The sequence below is a fragment of the Vanacampus margaritifer genome, chromosome 8 (assembly GCF_051991255.1).
Source record: "Vanacampus margaritifer isolate UIUO_Vmar chromosome 8, RoL_Vmar_1.0, whole genome shotgun sequence".
Taxonomy (NCBI): Eukaryota; Metazoa; Chordata; class Actinopteri; order Syngnathiformes; family Syngnathidae; genus Vanacampus; species Vanacampus margaritifer.
In genome coordinates this window covers 11463550-11486367 of record NC_135439.1, presented here as the reverse complement: position 1 = coordinate 11486367, position 22818 = coordinate 11463550, and the positions used below count along the sequence as shown (strand labels likewise).

Genomic DNA, 22818 nt, shown 5'->3' with positions numbered 1-22818 from the left:
GCTAATTTTTGACTTGATGGTATTGACAATTCTGAACATACGGGTATTTCTGATATTTCCCCAATGCAACACAATGTAAATGCTTATTTTCTTTATATAGTGAAAACAAACGGCGGATTGTATTGCTTTTGCCTGTGACTATCATGCAAACCGGGCAGATTTTCATAGTATTCAAATGACATTTCATCAAATTTTGAAATCAAAATAATCCTCAGAAATCAAATTGCAAGGATCCAAAGTCCAATGCTTTTCAATGAGCAGAGAGCGTCATTTCACGATACATAAATCCATAAAATTTTCAGAGAACAAAACAATGACAGATCATTTTTAAGAAAGACCTATCAGACCATAGGCCCATATGAAATCTAAATCTGATGTATTATTAATTTGTTACGCATTATTATTGTTATATTCTTCTCTAATTTCGAGTTCCTGATCGTAAAACGTCCACGATACCTTAACATAAGGGTGTGTATCGGCCAGATAACGATACCTGGAACTCGCCCATCCCTCTACGAAGCTGTTTGTCTTCAGTAGCTTTGTCTCTAGCGTTATGTAAAAAGAGCACTTCAGTGGGCCACCATTTTTGTGTTAGTAGTTCCTCATAAATAAAAGTTATCTTTTATAAGTACAAGAAGTATTTTTCTTTTCTTTTTTTATTTAAATTTGCATTGGACTGACATGAAATTGGTATATTATATTATTAAGTTATCTATTGATTAATGTATCTTATTATTTTTTGTAGGACTTCCACATGGCTGTTTCAGCACGGGAGGCATTCCCTGTCAGAAAAAAAATAATTTTTAAAAGTGTATTATATGAAAATTAATGGAACCCAGTTACATTTTATTTCGGAGCGAGGAACCTAAAATTGCCCCGCCCTCCTAGGACTAGCTTGGTTTTCGAACGAGATAACGCCATTTTCCATCGACAGCGGGAAAGGTACATCGTGCTCGAAGGAAGCGCTGACCAAATCAAACTCCTAATTAATACCGATAAGGTAAGGTTCTTTTACACCATTGTGTGAGTAAGATTCTAGCTTTGCATCATTGTTCTGATTAATCAATTGGAAACAAATGTGTAATCTATTGTTTGATTTCTGCGACCGCACGCTGAGGCCTTGAAAGAGGAGACGCCATTTTAGCTCTTTTGTGCTAGCCGATAGCTTCGAAGGGACGAAAAATTCTGTTTTATATGAATTACATATTTTAATAGTTGAGGTGGAGCATCGTTAAGTGGTTTTTTACAGTTAGCTGAAAAGTTGCCCGTGGGCGTTTTGTTCACCGTGAGAGACTTAGAACAACGGCCTTTCGAGCTAAGGCTAGCTAGCACAGCTGTGAGCTAGCCGTGAGCAGAAAAATAGGCCCAGGTCCTCCCTACATTACTGAATGCGATAATTAATAAGCTTCTACGTACTGGTGTACAATCTATCCACCATCCATCTTGCCAGACATCTATTTTCCGAACATGAATAGACATTTCGAATTAATATTGCAAAAGCTAAACGTTATCGCATTATCTTATCGATCATGTATTGTTCTTGTGACTGGTTCAGATGGTGCTACTTGTTAAATAGCTGTGTTTTTGTTTCCCCCCCTTTGTGATTATTATGGTAAACCACACCAGGATGTAAATTTGAGCTTGAGTTGCGAACACAGTGCTACAACCAGGAAAATGACAACATGCATAATTGTATCCTTAGTTTTTTTTAATATATATATTTTTTCCATTTACAGATCCAGTCATGCACCGTGAATGTCCACTTGACTGCAAGGTCTATGTCGGAAATCTGGGCAACAATGGAAACAAGACCGAGTTAGAAAGATCATTCAGTTACTATGGGCCTCTCCGCAGTGTGTGGGTGGCTAGGAACCCCCCAGGCTTTGCCTTTGTAGAATTTGAAGACCCCAGAGATGCTACTGATGCAGTGCGTGAGCTTGATGGGAGGTAGGATGTCAGCCCAGCTAAACATGATACAATTACGATAGCAATGTTTGTACTAATTGCCGCATTCTATGTCTTCGGTCTTCCCTAGAACATTGTGTGGTTGCCGTGTGCGAGTAGAGCTGTCCAATGGGGAGAAGCGCAGTCGCTCCCGCGGCGCCCCGCCTTCGTGGAGCAGGCGCCCCCGAGACCGAGATGATTACAGGCGGCGTAGTCCACCGGCAAGGCGAAGGTGAAAACAAGACAAGACAAAAACGAGATGTTTTTGACATGGGTCGACCATAGCCTACATTTGTAATGCAATCCTGGCAATTGCTGCTGTCACTTTCATTCACGGGGTATTTTCCGATTTGAGGCTAGTGTTGTCTTTTTATGCATTCTAAACTTTTTTTTTCTGTGTAAGGCTCATGTTATCAATGTCATTGACAGTATCATTTTATAGGGACAATTAAATATTCAATATTATTTTTGATAAAATAGCTCCCGTTACATTTTGTAGTCCCTGCAAAGTGATTTGACCACATAGTGTATGTTTGGTACCTATCAAGTAAGCTTTAGAGCAATAACCCTGTTAATTTTAATGTTCATTGCAATTTCTTCAGTTTATTGATACATGTAGTGCAGCAGAACCTCAGCTGTCATGATTAATGCGTTCCCAAATGTCTGACTAAAACCAAATAGTATGAAAACAGAAACAATATTTCCTGTAGGAAATAATGCAACTTCAATTAACCTTTTCAGCCACCACAATACATTAACAAAAACAATTTTATAGAGAATAATTAGTCCAACATAGAGGATTGTGAAATATATATAAACAATATAATGGATAAATGAACATTTAACATCACTTTTGCCTTTATTAAAGATGCTTGTGAGAGCACGTGAGTTTTTTAATTATATGGCCAACGCATGGAATTTTCTTTTGACATACAGTGGCTTATTGAACAGTTACACTACTTGAATAAGCACAAAAAACATATCTTTAAATTGTTTTTAATAACTGAATTTGTTTTCCTTAACGCTAACCAGTAATCACTTTGCAGGTACTGCACAGTCTGTAGCAGGATTCTAGTTATAAAATATCGATGGTAAGCTTTAAGCACTTAGTGTGCACTTGACTCGAGGTTTCCACATTTATTGTATGAAATGAGACAAAAGTTGTTAAACTGGGAGGGTGTAAGAGTGCCAAATGTGATGCTTTTCCTTTTTTGTTTGAGGATGCTTTTTATTTTTCATATATATTAATAAGAATGAAACCCGTTGCAGAGCCACCACCATGCCTCTTCTCACCACCCTCAGAGTCAATCAACTAGTCCTCTTTCAGCATCATGTGACTGCTGACCATCCTGCCTCAATCAGCTTGACTGGTGCTGTCACATGACCCAGGCATGGCCAGTCGTCAGGTTGCACCAGGCCATTGGTTCCTCATCATGCTCTTCTCAACCACCTCCTCCTTCAACCTTAACCCAAACGGCAGCGGCCCACCTCACATTCCAATCAGCGTATCGCGTTTCCAAATGTCGACAACCTACCAGCAGCAGCCTTCAGCTAACCAATTAAAGCAGGGAAAAAGCAGCAGCCAGCCCCCACCTGCCTGCCACCTTATCACCTCGCAGCATCTGGCCAGGCCTATTCTGCCAATTCTTCCTACCCGGCCGACAGTCTGCCTCCCTTTCGTCATATCTAGCTTGTTGAAAACCAAAAATACTAGTAAGTTTTCCTGCTTCATTCAGTACACTGATAAGTTTTAAAAAATGACGAGACAGCTGGTTTACGAAGGTTGATCTTTTTTTTCTCTTTTTTTTAACTGCATTTAAATAAATTTGACTTTTTTTTTCTTTTTTTTTCTCACCCATTACTGTAATTCCTTATTTCCAAAGGTGAAGGGCCCACCATCAAATCTCTGCAACTTGTCCAGAGATTCTGATTAGAAGTTATTCTACATGGGGGTTTGAGCATAGTTATGGATTAATCTGTACCTAAAAGCTGTTAACGCATTGTTTCCAAACGTTGTCTTGGTGAACATGCAGTGGACCAGTAAGACGTTTAATCGTACAAATGTGCCAATCCACGGTGCAGCGTCTCATCGTCACATAAGGGGCAGTTGGTGTTAAGATGGCTCATCTTGAGACACGACACTGGCTTCATTTGCATTTTACACCTAACATAGTTGTTGTATGGACCTTGTACTGTGGGTTAGGTTTGACCCTCTGAAGAATCTATTGGCATACGGCCCAATGCTAGTGGTTGATATATTTTGTAAAACCATGTACGTAGTGCAGATCTGATGGGGGCCCGCAAACTAACACGAGTTGAATGTAAAGGTCTAGCGATGATGCGTGCGTCAGTTGAAGTTGTTAACATTTTCACATTTCCCCCACACAGATCTCCACGCAGGAGGAGCTTCAGTCGTAGCCGCAGCAGGTATCTCACTTTTCTTTATATTCATTGATCATTTACTTTTTATGTTTTTGTTTTCCAACGTGGTGGCCATCTGCTTCTTCCTTGACCAGTTTTTTGTTGCTCAAAAAAATATTACAGAATGGAATGTAGAGCCTTAAAACCTGAAGGTCATAGTTTTTCTATTTCAGTGCGCCAGTAGCTTGGCAGCGAAGAGTCTGAAACTTAAGTTTACCAGAATGATCCACTTGAGTTGCGTTTGTCCACCACGTCGCTTGTTCTACCTTCCATGGTATTTGTAGATTTAATGGAATGTTTTTGTTTTATTTAGGTCTTTCTCGAGAGACAGGAGGAGGGAGCGTTCCCTCTCTCGGGACAGGAACCACAAACCTTCAAGGTCCTTCTCTCGGTCAAGGAGGTACATGGCTTTAATCCTCTGGCTGGATAAATGCAACTGGATTTTCAGTGGCCCTTTGACTGAATTGCAAATCTGTTTTTCTCTTTCAACAGTCGTTCCAGATCGAATGACAGGAAGTAGAAGAACAGGATGAGAGAGATGAAGAAAACGGTTGTACTTTGTTTTCACATGATGGACATTGATTTTGTTTTTTATCCGTCAAGAGTTTTAGTCTCCCCAGTTTTGTTATGGTTGTTTTACATACATTGGGTGTGCACAGGTGTGAGGACTCACAAGTCCTGAAAGAAGTGCACCAGACCAGCATTCCACCAGTAATCACTTATTTTTTTTGTTCCTGTTTTTATACAAGGATACGTGTAGTTTGACCCATAGTCAGTTCATTTTCATTGTGTATATCAGATTAAGAAGGAAGAAATGTGACTCATGAGTAACTTCCTAGGTGATTCGGAGGGTCGACTTCCTTACATAATTGTGAAGGTTTCCATCTGTGTGTGATCTACAAGGATGGAACGTATCCATTTTTCATTATACTATTTGATACTATGAAATTGTCTGTCTCTCAATTAAAAATACTGGTTGTTTAAAACAAGTTTGCACTGCTTTTCCTCTTGTTGCTTTATCAAGATGCAGTAATTTCCAAACATTAAACCCTGTTTTGGGGATGCCATTTTTATACATAGATGGATCTAAAGTGTTTAAAATAGCTTCATTGATAACACAATGTTAGTTTAAACAAACTTGACATTTTTGGGGTGTTCTAAAAGGGGGTGAATAACACTTGGTGGATTTTATCAAAACAGAAATGACCCCACCCTTCCATTTCTCATAACCACTATATTACAACTATAGATAAGGGGGGGTCATACGTGATACTCGTTAGAGCTTCCTATATTCATCAAAGAATGATGATACTGTATTTGCCTTAACTACAGTATATGTGTCATGTTTTCACTCACTTGTACGCATTGTCCGCTGTGTAGGTTAGTCGTGTAATCCACGCTGCCCATGTGAACATTTTAACCCTTTCCCCAGGAAAAGATACGACATCCAAATAAGAGTCTTCAACGTATTAAGTAAATTGCCAGGTTTTGGTGATGTGATGTATGAGACCAAGATGATCTTTTCAAAATTAATGATGAAACCTCCCAAAATGGGAAAATGCGTTATTGTCTGATGAAATGAGACCTGGCTTGAACTCCAAAAGGTATGTTTGTGCAACCACAACACTCCACATCATCAAAAGAACACTGAAGCATGGTGGCATCATCCTGCTTTGGGGCTGTTTTTCTTTAGATGGAATCGGGGCCCCAGTCAAGGTGGAAAGAATTATGAATAGTTCAAAATGCTGCTCAGTAGAAAGAAAAAGAAGGGAAAAAATGTCAGGACATGCATGCTAAAATATCTGAACTTTATTTGGGGTTAATCACGCTTTAAATGGTGGCATTCTGACTCCCTTTTCAATTCTAAACACTTGTACAACCACATTATCTCAATTGTTTATGGTTCACTCCAGTCTCGAATAGTTAAATATTGAGTTATGCAGGTTATAGGTCACATTAATAGTGAAAAAGATTTTGAAAGTATTTGTCCTTATGTAGTTTTTGTTTATATTACATTACAATAGTCTCGCATTTGAACAGCAGCGTGTAGACTTTTTTTTTTTTTTTTTAATTCCACTATACATGAAGGCTGCCCATAAACTCTCTTTGCAATTTTACATGAACATAAACAGATACAAACTAATACCGGTATGTTGAACCTTCCTCAATGAACATAATGTACCTTAATTGGCTCATCCATTATCCAACAGTCAATACATCTCTTGTGTCCTGTAGTTTGGCAATCTGATTTTGTTTCAATAAAACATGGTGCTCCACATTGTGCCTTTTCTGTGAGTTCATTCAATGATATTGAGAAGTTCCTTTTGCCCTGTGATCGGAATGGCGCTCTCAAAATTGCGCGCGCTTTTCCACAGACTTGTGACGTAAATTATGTGACCGTGGGCGGTGCCTCACGGCTCTCCACAGGAGCACCTCCCACACTCCAGGAACTCGCGGGAATCCACTCGGTTATGTTAAGGTGGTATATTATCCACCCACTGTTATGTACCCTCAACAGTACATGATGGATGGATGTCATGTGACGCCCACGGAGATGTGACACGTAGAAAACACATCCATTTCATTATCTACAGTCAACGTTGGAAGTTTTTTTTTCACCCAGTAAGTATTTAGCTGCCACCAGTTTGATTACCAATGGCAATAACATTTATTGTAAATAAACGTTAAATACAACAGAACCATACAAAAAAAAATCGCTGTACTTCAAAAAGCAAAACAATTACATGAACATTTTAAAATGTACTGTACTGGATTTTTTTTTTTAGGTTTCAACTGTATGCATATGCAACCAGTTCAGGATGTACCCCACCTAATGCCCGAAGCCAGCTGGGATAGGCTCCAGCACCCCCCGCGACCCTTGTGAGGACAAGCGGTTAAGAAAATGGATGGATGGATGGATGCATATGCTGCAACCTTCTTTTTTTAAAATATGTTTGATTGCGTTTCACATTTTAAATGTTTGTTTGTATTTAATTTAATCACCTTATTATGTGATCACATATCACTGACTTGATAGATACTGTAGATAGATAGATGGATGGATGGATGGATAGATAGATAGATAGATAGATAGATAGATAGATAGATAGATAGATAGATAGATAGATAGATAGATAGATAGATAGATAGATAGATAGATAGATAGATAGATAGATAGATAGATAGATAGATAGATTTTAATCAACTCAAACATTTTTTTACCAACAAACATGATGTGGAGGCACATGATTTGTTGGCCTCATAGAAATAGGTGATGTGACCTTGAGTTTGACACCTGTGGTATTGTATCTCCTTAGATTGTGTTGTGTGTATTCTTTCAAGTGTCTGCAGAATAAAGGCCTTAGTAGTGCAACATGCAGTTGCCATATATAGCGGAGAGATAATAACTCAGCTGTACATTAACAGACCTTCACTGTACAGTCTCACAGCTGTTGCTGCTCATTTACAAATTTATCTTTGCGTTTTCACAAACATCAGTGCATATCAGGGCTCGATGTGTTGGCCCAATTATTATTCAACTGGAACCTTGTTTTCTCGTTGGTCCTTTAGCTCCTTGCTCAACAAAGATGTCAATTGTGACCCAAAATCAGCTGAGCTTGTGTGTGTTTCAACTGTTGTGGATGTTGTTGCCGATTGGGGAAGTAGGTCAAAAAGCAGGGAGGTATGCTATTTGCAGTACATTACCTACAATGCAGTGCATTGAACGGCAATATGTATATATATATATATATTCATATATATATTTCTTCTTTCTTTTTTTTAAGTGTATGATGTGCTCCAGATCATCAACACAGCACACCTGACACGTACGATGTTGTTGATATTATCTTATTATTAAAATGTATTATTTCACTACAATTTTTTTACCTACTAATTTGTAATATAAACTTACATTAATGTACTACATTCATTTTCTATTTCACATTGTAGCCACGCATACACATATGGGAGGAAGAACGCAAACCAAATGACCTTACACCACACGCATACGCACGCGCGCGCGCGCACGCACTCACACACACACCTCCTGTGCTGGAATTTCCTCGTCAGTGTTCCAATTGTCACGTGTGCTCATGACGTGCGAGAGCCGACAGGCCACGCCCCCCGAACCAGAAACTGGGTCACCGTCCACCGGAGATCACAAAGCCGCTGGCAGTCCATCCGTTTGAGAAAACTTGAGACGCCATCAAGCTGTCTTGTAACTCTGTAGGTATCCTCACGAAGTTGGACAAACTTTTCAAAAGGCCGAAGCCAAACGACGTCAACTGGCACAGAACAAGGATTCAATTGGACGACTGTATACTAACAATGTAAGTAAAGTGATTTAAGGTGTTTTTCAGTCTGTTACATAAACTTGGATTTCGTACAATTTTGTCTACATTAAATGCTGCCCAGTTAGAATAATTGCATATGTTCCACTGCTTGAGTGACTTAGTACATTATAAAAATCATTTCGTATTTAGTTTGTCTCTAAATTAGACAAAAAAAAAAAAACTTTCCACTGTTGTTTTTCGACCAAGGGAGTGTGCCGAGCCGGCCTCGACGAGTTTTTGGCCCACGTGTACCGGCGTAGTAACTGGGCGGGTTCTTTCTCTCCCGCCACAGGCTTGAATCACTCTTTTGGGTCCCGCTGATCCGCAGTTCGTACGCGTCATTTCCGGTTCACAGGGTATGAACCTTATCAAATGTAGTAAAACGCGAAAAAAATACAAATTTCTCACATTATTTTTAGGTTGGTGTTGAAATGATGACTATATTATAAGTAATATGCAAATTATAAATAATAATAAATACACATTAATTATGACATTTGCTAATTAAAACATTTTCACATCGCCCGTTTTGTAGTGGGTGGGGAGGTGGCAGTGTAACATAGGGGTGTCAAAAGTCAACTTTTGAAACATCGTCCCCAGTTCAAAAATGTTTGTTGATTCCGTTCCATGCCACTTATATGCTTCTTAAAATTGCTGCCACATTAGTACATGTATCCTATTTCTTAACACCATAATGGCAGACCCGGTGTACAATTGCAATTGAATTTGGCTGAAGTACGGTTGGAAAAGTCTCAAAGATAAGTGGGGTACGTTAGAATTTATTAGTACAGCGAGTACAACGATCTTCATATAGTTTTACTGTTTCAAAGTCAGTTTAAACGTGCATATTTCAAAACACGTGAGAATGCAGTACTTGGATGTACTGGGGGGTTTCAAATGAATGAGCCCCAATTCTTGGAAAAATACCATCTTGCACCGATTTAGCGCCACTGTGTGGCCAAATTGAGTAGTGCATATGTTTGTCCTACCACAATGTTGAGCAAATCCTGTCTCCACTTAAAATAATTTTAATTCATAAATCAAAACATTACCATCTCAAAGCAAAAAAACCAACATTTTTGTCACAAGCTCTTTTGATATTTTAGTCTTATCAGGGCAGAACAGTGGGAGGTTCCGGGTTTGAATCTCGGTTTTGGTCTTCCTGCATGTTCACCATGTGCTTGTGTACGGGTTCCTCGGGTATTCCTGCTTCCTCCCACATAAAAAAAAACAAAACATGCATGTTAGGTTAGAAGTTTCTAAATTGTCCATAGGATCTGCCCAACCCTTCCTGGATGGGTGTAATGACTCATTATTCTCACGAGATGCAGTAGATTCCTTCCTGTGTAGCACCATGCCAATATTCCCCCTCAACGAATAGCTTATCACGATCATCATCTTGATGTTTTTTTTATTCGCTCAATTAACTTGTCCCAACATGTGCTATGTCTGATCTTCACCAGTGGACCATTCCACTCCCTTCAAGACAGTTGGCTGTAAAACGGCCTGAGAGCACCTCCTAGTGGTGGCTTTTGTAAACTAACTTTTGCCTGAGAACTTGCCCTCGCATGTCTGAGACTATGTCTGGGCATGTACAAGTCACGTTCATGTGGGAGGGCCCAGAAACCTGTGAGTCATGTCTCAGCATTATAAATAGACTCCCCAGTGATACCAATCTCAGATGCTCTGTTGTATTCACTGAGGAAGCTTAGAACGATGGTAAGACACTTTTTTTTTTTTTTTTACTCTTAAGGCATGAACTCGCTCTATATTAGATTTAGAAAATTTAAATGTTACTCATGAAGAATTTGTTTATAAAGCAGGTGGTGACCTTACAATCCTGTGTCTTTTTAGTGTCGAATGATGGCAAACGTCAAGCGGATCCGCAGCCCTCTGGGTAAACGCCCCACACGGCGGAACCTGTTCGGTCCAGTTGACAGGGCGCAGGTGCGGGCGGACTACCAGGCCGCCCTGAGGACAGACCTGGAGGAGGCGTCCCGGCGCTGGGGTTTCGACTTCGTGTCCGACCAGCCTCTGGCCAGCGGAGATTTCCAGTGGGAGGGCGTCCCGGCCGCCAGTGTGCCGCTGCTCTACAGGCCCTGTATGCTGGGCAAGGCGGCCGCCGGTCAAAGGGCAGCTGAGGTGACGGTCAGCCCCAAGAGAGTCAGGGCGGGGCCGCCAGACAACGAGAAGGAGAACGTCCTTGAGAACAAGTTGGAGAGATGTCCTTTCACGGTGGAGAAAACTCCAAGGAAGAAGGAGAATACTGGACTCAAGAGGAGACAAACTAACATTACAGGTTTGTTTTTGCAAAGTATAATATTATAAACTAGAGTGTTATTTTCCCTATAGTTGTCGCCTGAGCCTGTCTGCGATTTTAATTAGTGAGATTAACCTTTTAAATTTCCTTCTCTTCCAACAGATTTCTATCAGGCCAAGAGAAAAGTCGTCGAGATGCCACTTAAGTCTAGCGAGTGATTTTCTTTCTTCTACTTGTTTTAAAAAAAATAATAATAATATTTTTATTTTTTTTTACCCTATCGGTGACTTGTTCCTGAAAGAGTGACAATATTCCAACAACCCTCACAAAAACATTCAGGCATGCCAAGTTGGGCACAGACTGCACAGTCGCTCTTAGGGAGACAACATAAGGGACCTCAACCGTCGTGTCTTTAAAGGTTAATTTGGGTACTGTATGCATTGGAAAGCGGGAGTGGGGATGGTAAAATATTAACATTTGATCTACGGAGATTACGGTTAATCTTTGTACTGGCGGATTTATACTCATTTGGATCCAGTGGATGTCCTTAAGTGTCGACTGAATTATTCCTTCTTTGCGTTCCGTTGTGTTCAGTGGCCAGTTTTCATGTCTGTGCCACGCGGAAGCAGAGAAACGTAGGATGAGCATTACTTGAAATACAGACGCCATCAGGGTGATGGAGAATGGGAGGTCCTTTGGCTCCTCTTCGCTGGAATCCACTTTTTTTTTTAACTTTTTTTTTTTTTACTTGGTTGTTCTTCATTATGATGGGAAGAAGTCATCTTAATGTTCTGTTTTGTATTTTTTCCTACCCCAAAAAAGCACTTACTGTGTATTATACTTCTTATAAGGTCTCCTATTGTAGGGTAGCACATTTGAAAATGATTATTTAGTAAAAAAAAATATATTGGAGAGTTTTTAATAGACTAGCACTGTATAGTAGCATAATTGTAAACCCATTGTGGCATTGCACATGCACCTCGTGTACTGGACTCATCCAGTATTAAGTGTCTACAAGGCACGTCTCTCGCTAGTCGACAATCACGAGAGTGTTCTCAAACTAAGTCAGCGTATTATTTACTAAGCTAGAGTGAAGTGCCAATCCTCTCCTATTGCTCTAATGCGTGCAATTCATTTACACTAATTGATGTTCTCTGCCTTAAAAAAACAGATGATGCGTCTTGGTCACTCTTATTTATGGCCGTCTTTGAATGGGTGTGGAAAAAGGTCACGCCAATGCTCACAAAATGACAACTTTGAGATGATGAGCCCAAATGTTGACTGCACTTCCCACTACATACTGTTTTATGTATAAAGCTACAAATGAAAAATCTATCCTTTTATTTATTGTACCATACCTTGTGTTCATTTACTTTGTTAAAGAATTCAAAATTATAATAAAATGTCTGAATTGAAATTGTGTGGCTGTTGTCATTTCACATGGCTTTACATATGTTCTATCCACAAGGTGATTGTGAACAGACTAGAATGTAAACCAATACACTACCAAACTAGTCAAACTAATAAACTAAGTCATGAGTCATGGTCTCCTGGGCAACATAGTCACCATGGCAACCCTCTAACCCCCCCAGATAAATCAATTGTTTCTCTGCTTTTGATGTTTCCCAGCACTTGACCTGATTTCTGTCAATCCGACTTCTATTTTAAACGCAATTTTTATAATAAGTGTCATCACACTTGTGTCCTTGCTCGACAGCCATGGGGACCTTTTTATCTTTACGAAGATAAAAGAGCATAATTGGAAATGGCACTTAAAGTAATTGACTTCCACTGGGAAACAGCTACACAGGTCTTCATGTAGCATGTATGCCACATATACTTTTAGAATATTTATTTATTTATTATTTTTACCAACATTATGAAATAAGCAGATAGCAAGTCATCTTCCCAATTGATAAATACAATTTTAATTGTGTTTTTGCAAATAAACCTAGCACTGTTTTATATTTTACTTAAAACATGGAGTAATAGGGTAATAATATAATTAAACAGAATAACCTTTTTTAAATGATTATTGAACATAGATTAATAATACAAATATCAGTCAATCCAATGTATCAAAAAAATATTTAAAAAGAAATATACAAACTCACAAAAAAATGAAATAAAGAAATAATAATGATTATTACTATTATTATTTAATAATAATAATAATAAATATTAATATTCCAATTAGCTCAGTGAGTTATTTTTTGAATATTTCTGCATGGATAGTAATAAATAATTGACATTTCTTGTTATCAATTTAATAGGCTTAAAATAATTGCTAATCTCTATCAAAAATACTTTGAATAAAATCTTGAGTTTAGACGTTTACATTCATGAATATAACATTTTCCTAACAAAATATAAAAATGAACCATAGTTATTTATTTATCACTTTTAAAACATGGCCTGTGCCGTGTGCAATGACTGAATGAACAACTTGGCCAAACAATCATGGACCAGATTGTTTGGATTGCGACTGCAGGGCCGGTGCCACCCCCCCTCCGCCCCTCGCCGCAGGCCCTTCTGCACTGCCCCTCCCACACCTCTACTCCAACAGTGGCGGCGCTACGCCTGCGCTAAACTCTCTCCCATCCCCACCCCCGCCATCATCTGCTCCTTTGCTCCCACCTCCATTACAGGGCAGGACAGGCGGCAGCATTTGCATTTCCACCGAAAGAGGCCATGGGAGGGGAGGAGAGGGAGAGGAGAGAGCGAACTAGATGAGAGAGAGAGAGAGAGAGAGAGAGAGAGAGAGAGAGAGAGAGAGAGAGAGAGAGAGAGAGAGAGAGAGAGAGAGAGAGAGGAGGCTGCAGATGTCGACGGCGTCAACAATGGAGCCGCTATAGGACGTGCTGAAGTGATCGTCAGCCAGGCATCGGCTGAGGGTGAAGATACTCCAGGTGGAGCGGGGTGGGGTGGGGGGCTCAGGGGGAGGAAGAGGAGGTGAGGAGGAGGAGAGGAGGAGGAGGAGGGGGCAGCAGGAGAATGGGCCTGGAACGCAAACGGCACAAATTGGATTAAAGCAGTATGGTAACGTTTCTCATTTGATTCCTCATCCTCATGTCCTCATCCACCCTCGTCGTGTCCCGGCGCTGCCGATCTTGTGTCACTTCCATCCCCTCTGCTTGCGCTATGAAAAGACACAGTCAGGTCACAGCGTCATCCTTTGCTGCATTGTTGTGTCTTCGCAGTCATGCAGCATCACACATGCGACGCAGCTTTTACAGCAACCCCGCATCCCACTTTCTCCCACCGGGGGTCGTCTGTTTTTCTCCTCTCCATTAGAACGTGTTTGTAACCTACTTTCACATATAGGTGTGTGTGTGTGTGTGGGGGGGGGGGGGGGGGGGGGGTAGCTAATGGCCCCTGGGAGCCATCAGAGCTATCACGCCGCCACGCCAGTCAAATGCTTATAAATCCTCCCACTGACCCGTCCAGAGAAATTAGAGCACGGCATCCGAGATGTTCGGTGTCATGTGTCTCCCTGAGCTCATGTTTGCAGGCTCTGATTACACTGTTTTGACGTCAGACGGGCGAGGGCAGGCGGGCATTAAAATAGGCGCCATCTGCCAGGCCGCCCATATACCCGTGAGGGGAATCCCCTCTTGGATCAATCATCACATTGGAATCTTCAGCAAAAAAAAAATACAGCAACTTGATGTTTGTATGTGACCCAGGGGTGTCCAAACCTTTTCCCTCAGAAGACCACATGCATAGGATGTACCCCTGCTTAGTGTTATTTTTTGCCATGGACCACTAAAAATTGGACAGCGGGCCACAAATGGCTTCCGGGCCGTATTTTGGACAATCCTGATGTTACCCATTCATTATATTTTGTAGATTTAGATTACAAGCAGTAAAACGCTGTTGGTTTGTGTTTAGCACCTTGAGGTGACCTGACCTAACTTACGAGTTTTTTGAGATACGGTTGTTGAGCCACTTTTTGGCTTTGACTTGTGAGCAAATATTTGAGATATGAGCGCTGTGAACTCATTTTCAATGGGTGGGCCATTTACCCCAACTGCGACTTGAACTTGAAGTCATCCAGCCACCACCATTGTTTTTAATAAAGCTACGTTAAATGTTCAAAATTTTCGACTGAAGTACACAAACCACAAAAATGGTGACCAAATCCAAATCTTCAACCCAAACTGCTGTGTCAACATAAAAGTAACTCAGTCTGCTCAACATTTACAGCTACTGTGCGAGTGAGTTAGGAAAACATCCCAGCATCTTTTTTAGTGTGCAACAAACTGCTGATTGAGTAAACAATTCTTCCAAAAAAGTACACATTGTGTATTTAAAACAACCACATAGCTTTGTTTGAGGAAACGCAAACAGATTAGCAACTCTCACTCGCAGTGGAAGTTTACTGTCAAACTAAAGAGTTGTACACAATGTAGGCTACACAACTACATAAAATCTGCTAGCTTAATGCTAACATATTATGGAACAACTAACAAATAGCATGTATGTGGCAGTGTTATAACCCTTTAATCAACGGATATTTAGCAGACAACAATACTAATTGTCTGCTAAATATCCATTGGTTAATGGGCAAAGGCATATGTTCTTTATTCTCTCCCCAAAAATTACTATTTACTGCATCTACATCTACTGCAACCCGCTATCTATCCATATGTCTTATACTGCCCCCAGCTGGCCAAGACTCGTACAACAGAAGGATCGCCAGAATATGTAAACTGATGTTGAATTCTTTACATTTTATGTAATTCTGTCATTACTGTGAGTAGTAAGTACATTACCGAGTGATATTTTTGTTTTTAAAAACATGACACATTTTTGGGGTTATATATGTGATTGTTTTTTTGGGAGCCTTCAGTGGATCAATGGCATTCCCTTCATTACAGTGGGAAAAGATGATTGAACATCAGCGTCACTTTCTTAATCTCCTTCTCATCCTCCCAGCTGGACAAGAGTGAGGTGACAACTCTCAGCCTACCTTCCACCGCCAGCCATGGAGGCTCTGACAGCAACATCAGCGCAGAGGGTGCGGCGGGGCCAGCGTCCGGCGGCGTGGCGGCCGGCGGCGGTGCCGAGGGCGGGGCGGGTTGCGGCGAGCCCCAGCGGACGCGGGCCGCTCTGGAGCACCTTCAGCAGAAGATCCTGAAGGTGACCGAGCAGATCCGAGTGGAGCAGGAGGCCCGCGACGACAACGTGGCCGAGTACCTGAAGTTGGCCCACAACGCCGATAAGCAGCAGGCCTCAAGGATCAAGCAGGTGTTTGAGAAGAAGAATCAAAAGTCGGCACAGACCATCGCACACTTGCACAAGAAGCTAGAGCACTATCACAAGAAGCTAAAGGAGATAGAGCAGGTGAGTTATTTTATTTCTCACTGGTCCTAACCTCCATCCTATCCATTTTCTATAGTGGTTTTTCCTTATTAGGTCATTTTTAACCAGTGTATTTCACATGAAGTAATGCCTTGAGATACAACTGACCCAACTTCCGAGTTTTATCAATATACAAGCCATTATTTGGATGATTTTTTATTTATTTGTTTCTGCATTGACTTGCGATACGAGCTGTGCATGGTGGCAGTGAACTCAACTCACTTCACAACGGTTTGTCAGATAGTGAACAAGTCTTCAAAAAAGAGACTTTAAGGTATTTATTATTTATTTATTTGTATAGCACATTTCATACACAAGGTAACATTTAAAAGCAAAGTAAAGAAATAAAAACTAAAATTACTAAAGAATGTACAGTGCAAGAACACAATTATTTATTATTAATTTATTTATATGTATTTAAAAAAAAAAATCCTTTAAATTAAGACCTTATTCATAGGTTTGGATGGGAAGAACAGTTTTAAACCTGGATTTAAAAGAGTTTACACTAGGGTCTGACTTCACTTTAGTTGGCAACCTATTCTACTTGCTTGCAGCTTCACAGCTAAATGCTGCTTCACCGTGTTTGCTTTGAATTCTGGGCTCCACTAATTGACCCAAGTGTGCGGACCGTCAAAGTAAATATGACACAGTGTGTTTTTAAAAAAAACACATAACTTTGCATTTAAGTCTGCTAGCTTCATGCTAACTCAGAATGGAAAATGCTATAGATGGGCTAACAGATAGCATATATTTGGTATTACACTTTAAGCAATGGATATTTGAACACAAGCACTGCAAAAACACATGTAAACAGTTAATAGAACAACACTCACAGGCATATATTCTTTATCCTCTGTGAAAAATGACTAATATCACTGCAATTACTGAGAAGTTGTGACCGTACCCTTCCTGTTGCATTCCCTAGACATACACGTAAGGTTTCTTAAAGACTATAAATTGTCCATAGGTATGAGAGTGACTGGTTCTTTATATATCCAGCCAACAACCAGGATCTATTTTCTTCCACCATCATCACAATGTTTACTCCTTAAGACCAAACATTTGCAATTCATCATTTCTGTGCTTTCCTTTGTCTGTCCAGAATGGACCTGCCCGGCAGCCTAAAGATGTACTACGGGACATGCAACAAGGACTAAAGGACGTGGGGGCTAACGTCCGTGCAGGGATAAGCGGTTTCGGAGGAGGCGTAGTGGAAGGGGTCAAAGGCGGGGTGTCGGCCCTGACTCACACCGCCGTGGTCTCCAAGCCCAGAGAGTTTGCCAGTCTCATCAGGAACAAATTTGGCAGCGCGGATAACATCGCCCACCTCAAGGACACGCTGGAAGACGGAGTCGGGGGCCACTCCGACGACACGCCCACCCCCCGCGCCCTCAGCGGAAGCGCCACTCTGGTGTCCAGCCCCAAGTACGGCAGTGACGACGAGTGCTCCAGCGCCACGTCCGGCTCGGCCCCGGGCAGCAACTCGGGCGGGGCGGGTGGAGGAGGAGGAGGAGGCGGCATGTTGGGGCCCACGATGGGGAGTCCCAGGTTGGATGGGCACCACCACCACCACCATCACGTGCACAGCTCGTGGGACTCTCTCCTGGAGGGCTTGCAGGAGATCAAAGCCAGCCAGGCGCACATGGAGGACACCATCGAGGACATGAAGGGCCAACTGCAGAGCGACTACTCCTACATGACACAGTGCCTGCAAGAGGAAAGATACAGGTAGGACCAAAAAAAAAAAAAGCCTTTGAACCTTACTCTTAAACAAGCTATTAACTCTAGATAGAATATGTTTTAGTTTTTTTGTCTGTTTTGGCAAAATCCACCATAAAAAAACACCTTAAAGAACAAATATATAAATATAAAGGTCACCCCACTTAATAACTTAAAATGACAAAAAATACAAAATAGATGGCTCTTTTTTCCCCACCTGGAAATTTGTAGTTTTTCTCTGAGTGATTACGCATTTGTGGAAAATTATTAATTTAAATGATAAATACCAATTATTAGTATTTTTTTTATTTAAAAAAGGTCTAAATAAATACATTGGCTTGGTACTAATGCTCTGCAGTTGAGTAAATAAATTGCTCACTGTCATCATATGTTGAAATATGGTCGGTCAGTTTTCTATCCGGTTAGAGAGTTTATTTTTTAACGAGATTCTCCAATTTTTGTAATAAAAATAGCTAAACGATCTTGTCGTTTGCAATGATATATTTCAAAATGCATTTTTGGCTATTATATATTTTTTAATTTCAGGTATGAACGATTAGAGGAGCAACTGAGTGACCTGACGGAGCTTCATCAGAATGAAATGAGCAATCTCAAACAGGAATTGGCCAGCATGGAGGAGAAAGTGGCCTATCAGTCCTATGAGAGAGCAAGAGACATTCAGGTAGGGGTGAATGGATTTATCGATTTATCGATCAATCAATCAATCAGACATTATTGCTAAAACACTTCATACCAAAAATGCAACTCAAAGAGCTTTGCATGGATAGAGAATAGAGTGGATGGATGGATGATAAATGGTGGATAGAATGATGGATAGAAGACTAGGATAGACATTAAGTGGGTGGATGGATGGATGATGGATGGATGGATGATGGATGGATGGATGGATGATGATAAATTGTGGATAGAACGATGGATGGATGGATGGATGGATGATAAATGGTGGATAGAATGATGGATGGATGGATGATAAATGGTGGATAGAATGATGGATGGATGGATGATAAATGGTGGATAGAAGACTAGGATAGACATTATGTATGGATGGATGGATGATGATAAATTGTGGATAGAACGATGGATAGATGGAAGACTAGGATAGACATTAGGTGGATGGATGCTGTTAAATTGTGGATAGAATGACCAATGGATGATGGATGGATGGATGATAAATGGTGGATAGAATGATGGATGGAAGACTAGGATAGAGATTAGGTGGATGGATGGATTGATGGATAATGATAAATTGAGGATAAAACGATGGATGGATGATAAATGGTAGATAGAATGATGGATGGATGGACGGACGATTAGGATAGACATTAATTGGATGGATGAATGATGATAAATTGTAGATAGAATGACCAATGGATAGATGGATGGATGGATGATAAATGGTGGATAGATTGATGGATGGAAGGCCAGGATAGAGATTAGGTGGATGGATGGTTGGATGGATGATGTTAAATTGTGAATAGAACAATGGATGGATGGATGATAAATGGTGGATAGAATGATGGATAGATGGAATACTAGGATAGACATTAGGTGGATGGATGGTTGGATGGTGTTAAATTGTGGATAGAACAATGGATGGATGGATGATACATTGTGGATAGAATGATGGATGGATGGAAGACTAGGATAGACATTAGGTGGCTGGATGGATAAGGGACTGGTCGACCAATAGATGGATGGATGGCTAGGATAGACATTAGCTAAATGGATAGATATGATAGACATTAGCTAGATTGGTGGATGGATGGATGACTGATTGATCAATGAATGGATGGGTGGATGGATGATGATAATAAATGGTGGATAGAATGATGGATGGATGGAAGACTAAGATAGACATGAGTTTGATTGGTTGATGGATGTATGGATGATGCTAGAAAGATAGATTTATGAATCACTGATGGATGGATAAATGATGACTAGATGAAGACATTATTGATAAATGGGTGGATGAATGCAGGGATGGATGGATAATGAAAGAAAGATGGAACGATGAATGATGTGTGGATGATGGAAGGATAGATGGAGAATGGCTGATGGCTAGAAAGATAGAATGATAAATCAATCAATAGATTGATGGATGATGGTTATTATTTATAATGGGTAGATAGATTATATACAGATAGATGGTTGGAAGTTTTTCAAGTGTAAGCCAAGTCAACCTGTGCGCGTTCTCGTTCTTTGCTTTTCCATAATACGTTTGCGTGCGCTGGCAGGAAGCGGTGGAGTCGTGCCTGACGCGCATCACCAAACTGGAGCTGCAGCAACAGCAGCAGCAGGTGGTCCAGCTGGAGGGCGTGGAGAACGCCAATGCCCGCGCACTGCTGGGCAAGCTCATCAACGTCATCCTGGCGCTTATGGCCGTCCTCCTGGTGTTTGTGTCCACCCTGGCCAACTTCATCACGCCGCTGATGAAGACGCGAGCGCGGGTGGGCGCCACCGTCCTGCTCACCGTGCTGCTCTTCGTTTTGTGGAAGCACTGGGACTTTGTGGAACCTTGGCTTCTGCCCAGCTGAGCTGCCCCGAGAGAGGAACCGGAGCCGTGTCCACCTGCTAGTTTTTTTTGTAGCCCTTGTGCCCTCCTCAGATGTACCCTTTGGACACTTTTGTGACGTTTTGTTGTGCTTCTTTAAAAAAAAAAAAAATCGGTCGAACAAACTTTATATATAGTTGGCTTCATTTGAAACTACCAAACATAAACCGCTGAGAACTATAAGGGGCATTTTTGTCTGCCATTTTTAAGTTAGGCACAGAAAAGGCATAGTTTTAAGATGAAAACTAGTCTAAATGTAGGTTTAGCTCCAAATTGACATATTGGGGATGCCCATTATCGCACTCAGCACTTTTTATTTTAGCTTGGGTGCCACCGCATCTGCATAAATTAGCCTGGTTTGTTTCATGAAGCTCGAGCCTTGTATTTCGATTAGAATGAAACCGAACAGAATGAAAATGGTCCATATTAACACCTAAATCTGAAAAAAATATATCGCCGAATCCAAATCGAATTTCATTCAGATTCACAGTTGTGTATTTCTTTTGCCAATATGAACAAACGTCATTAAACGGTTCAATCGGAATAGCCGGTCTGCGCATGCTCTGTCTTGACGTAATGCGTAGTGACGTCGTCATTTACGCACTAGAAAAATGGCAGAATCCTTACAGAGCCCATCTGCGACGAGAGAACTTGTTTTAAAGTACTTGTAACTTGTTTTTAGCACGCTGTTGCTTTAATAAAAGTGTTAAAACAATCGCAGCTACTGTGCTAAATAGACGAATGAACGCCATCATTATACATCACGTGATAGTTACATCACTCTCCGTATGTACCTCGCATGTAAACAGTGACCAGACCAGAGATCTTAAATCGGTAGTAACCCAAAGTATCGCCACATCAGAACAAAACAAGAAAACTGTACAAAAATGCCAGAGGAGGGCACAAAGGTTAATTAAAGCCTGCAACAGAACGTGAGCTGCTCTTCTTTCCTCTGTACTGACAAAATTGAACCACACATGAAGACAAAATAACATCTTGCCAAGCTTCTTCATCTACGACCTTTTGGTGTGGATAACCGATCATCAATTTCACTGCTGTCACCAAAAACATCTTCATCTTTTTCTAAAGATTATTTTAGGATTGTACATACTTTGAATTAGCAGGACAGGACTCGCGAGGCTGACCTTCACGTTAAAGCTGATTTGGGAGGAAATGTTATGTTTTTTTTTCTCTCCCCTCAAGAATGTTTGCGCTAATCATGCATGTCCTCATGTGTGCACTGGCACCGGTTGACATTTCAAATGATGACAAAACGGATTTTCGCGCTACGCTCACTGGACGCATTAGGTGCGCCTGCACAAGCGCATGAAATCCAAGAGCTGTAAAGAATATATACATAGCCTATATTTTCCGATTTGAGAGTGCAGGTTTACCTAATGAAATGTCAATTCTGGTAAATCAGTGTCATTCCTAGTTTGTTGCTGTGTTGCAGGAAGGCTTTTTAGACACATTGGCTGTTTCCCCCTAGCTGCCATTGAACAAAGAATTCAGCTGCTAAAATGTTTCATCATCCTGTAAATCTATTTTCCCTACATAGCTGATATATTTCATTACCACTGTTGTATATCTCCTTTCGCCCACAGTGTCAAATGAACTGGCATGTCAATTTGTGTCAATGTTTCTATCCAGTTTGCAAAAAAATATCTACAAATAAATATTGCTGTTTTATTACAAATTGTGAGAAACATATTCCAACCCCCACTGAGATTACAAGGTTTGATAAAAGAAGCACTCATTGAGAGAAAAGGTTCAATAAAAGTAGTTATCCCAGGGGATTACTTACAGCTAAATCCTGTCGTAAGTAGAATCTTTGTCTAGACTATAGATTGTATTCCTTTGAGGGTTCAAATCTTGAAAGGGAATTCTAGAAACTGAAAATAAGTCTATTAAATGTGGGAAACAATAAGAACTCTACAGAACTATAAATTACTACCATTTTAATTAACTTATGAACATTGGCTCTCACTGAATCATTATTGTGGTGCCTTAAAATATGAGTTGAATTTGTTCTGCAAACATGCTTTTAACTCAAAACACATTTCAAATTATCCTTTCCTATTGAAATGAATGGAAAGGCCAATAATTCGTTCAAGCCTCCCAATAAAACTCACCTAAAAATGTTCTGATGTGTTTTATTTATTTTTTTAAATAAGGAAATTTCATAAAAATATATAGTGATGACA

At 40.5% G+C, this 22818-nt stretch overlaps 3 protein-coding genes across 4 annotated transcripts; all 3 read left to right on the top strand.

Annotated features, from left to right (window-relative positions):
* Positions 1-837: 837 nt before the first annotated feature.
* srsf3b (serine and arginine rich splicing factor 3b) lies at positions 838-5354 on the top strand. The gene is made up of 6 exons (XM_077573247.1): positions 838-1000; positions 1737-1947; positions 2036-2176; positions 4333-4371; positions 4679-4765; positions 4858-5354. The coding sequence occupies exons 2-6, from the start codon at positions 1745-1747 to the stop codon at positions 4883-4885; spliced, it is 498 nt and encodes a 165-aa protein (XP_077429373.1). The 5' UTR covers positions 838-1000; positions 1737-1744; the 3' UTR covers positions 4886-5354.
* Positions 5355-8496: 3142 nt separating this feature from the next.
* On the top strand, positions 8497-12376 carry cdkn1a (cyclin dependent kinase inhibitor 1A). Of its 2 annotated transcripts, none has more exons than XM_077573246.1 (3): positions 8497-8696; positions 10554-10998; positions 11122-12376. In XM_077573246.1, exons 2-3 carry the CDS (start codon positions 10560-10562, stop codon positions 11175-11177), a joined length of 495 nt encoding a protein of 164 aa, XP_077429372.1. In that variant the 5' UTR covers positions 8497-8696; positions 10554-10559; the 3' UTR covers positions 11178-12376. The 2 variants fall into 2 exon arrangements, with proteins under 2 accessions (XP_077429372.1, XP_077429371.1); XM_077573245.1 differs by lacking the exon at positions 8497-8696 and adding an exon at positions 9928-10418.
* Positions 12377-13582: 1206 nt separating this feature from the next.
* Positions 13583-22756, top strand: tmcc2 (transmembrane and coiled-coil domain family 2). The gene is made up of 5 exons (XM_077572580.1): positions 13583-13998; positions 15898-16305; positions 17426-18051; positions 18589-18724; positions 20298-22756. The coding sequence occupies exons 1-5, from the start codon at positions 13996-13998 to the stop codon at positions 20595-20597; spliced, it is 1473 nt and encodes a 490-aa protein (XP_077428706.1). The 5' UTR covers positions 13583-13995; the 3' UTR covers positions 20598-22756.
* Positions 22757-22818: the final 62 nt, after the last annotated feature.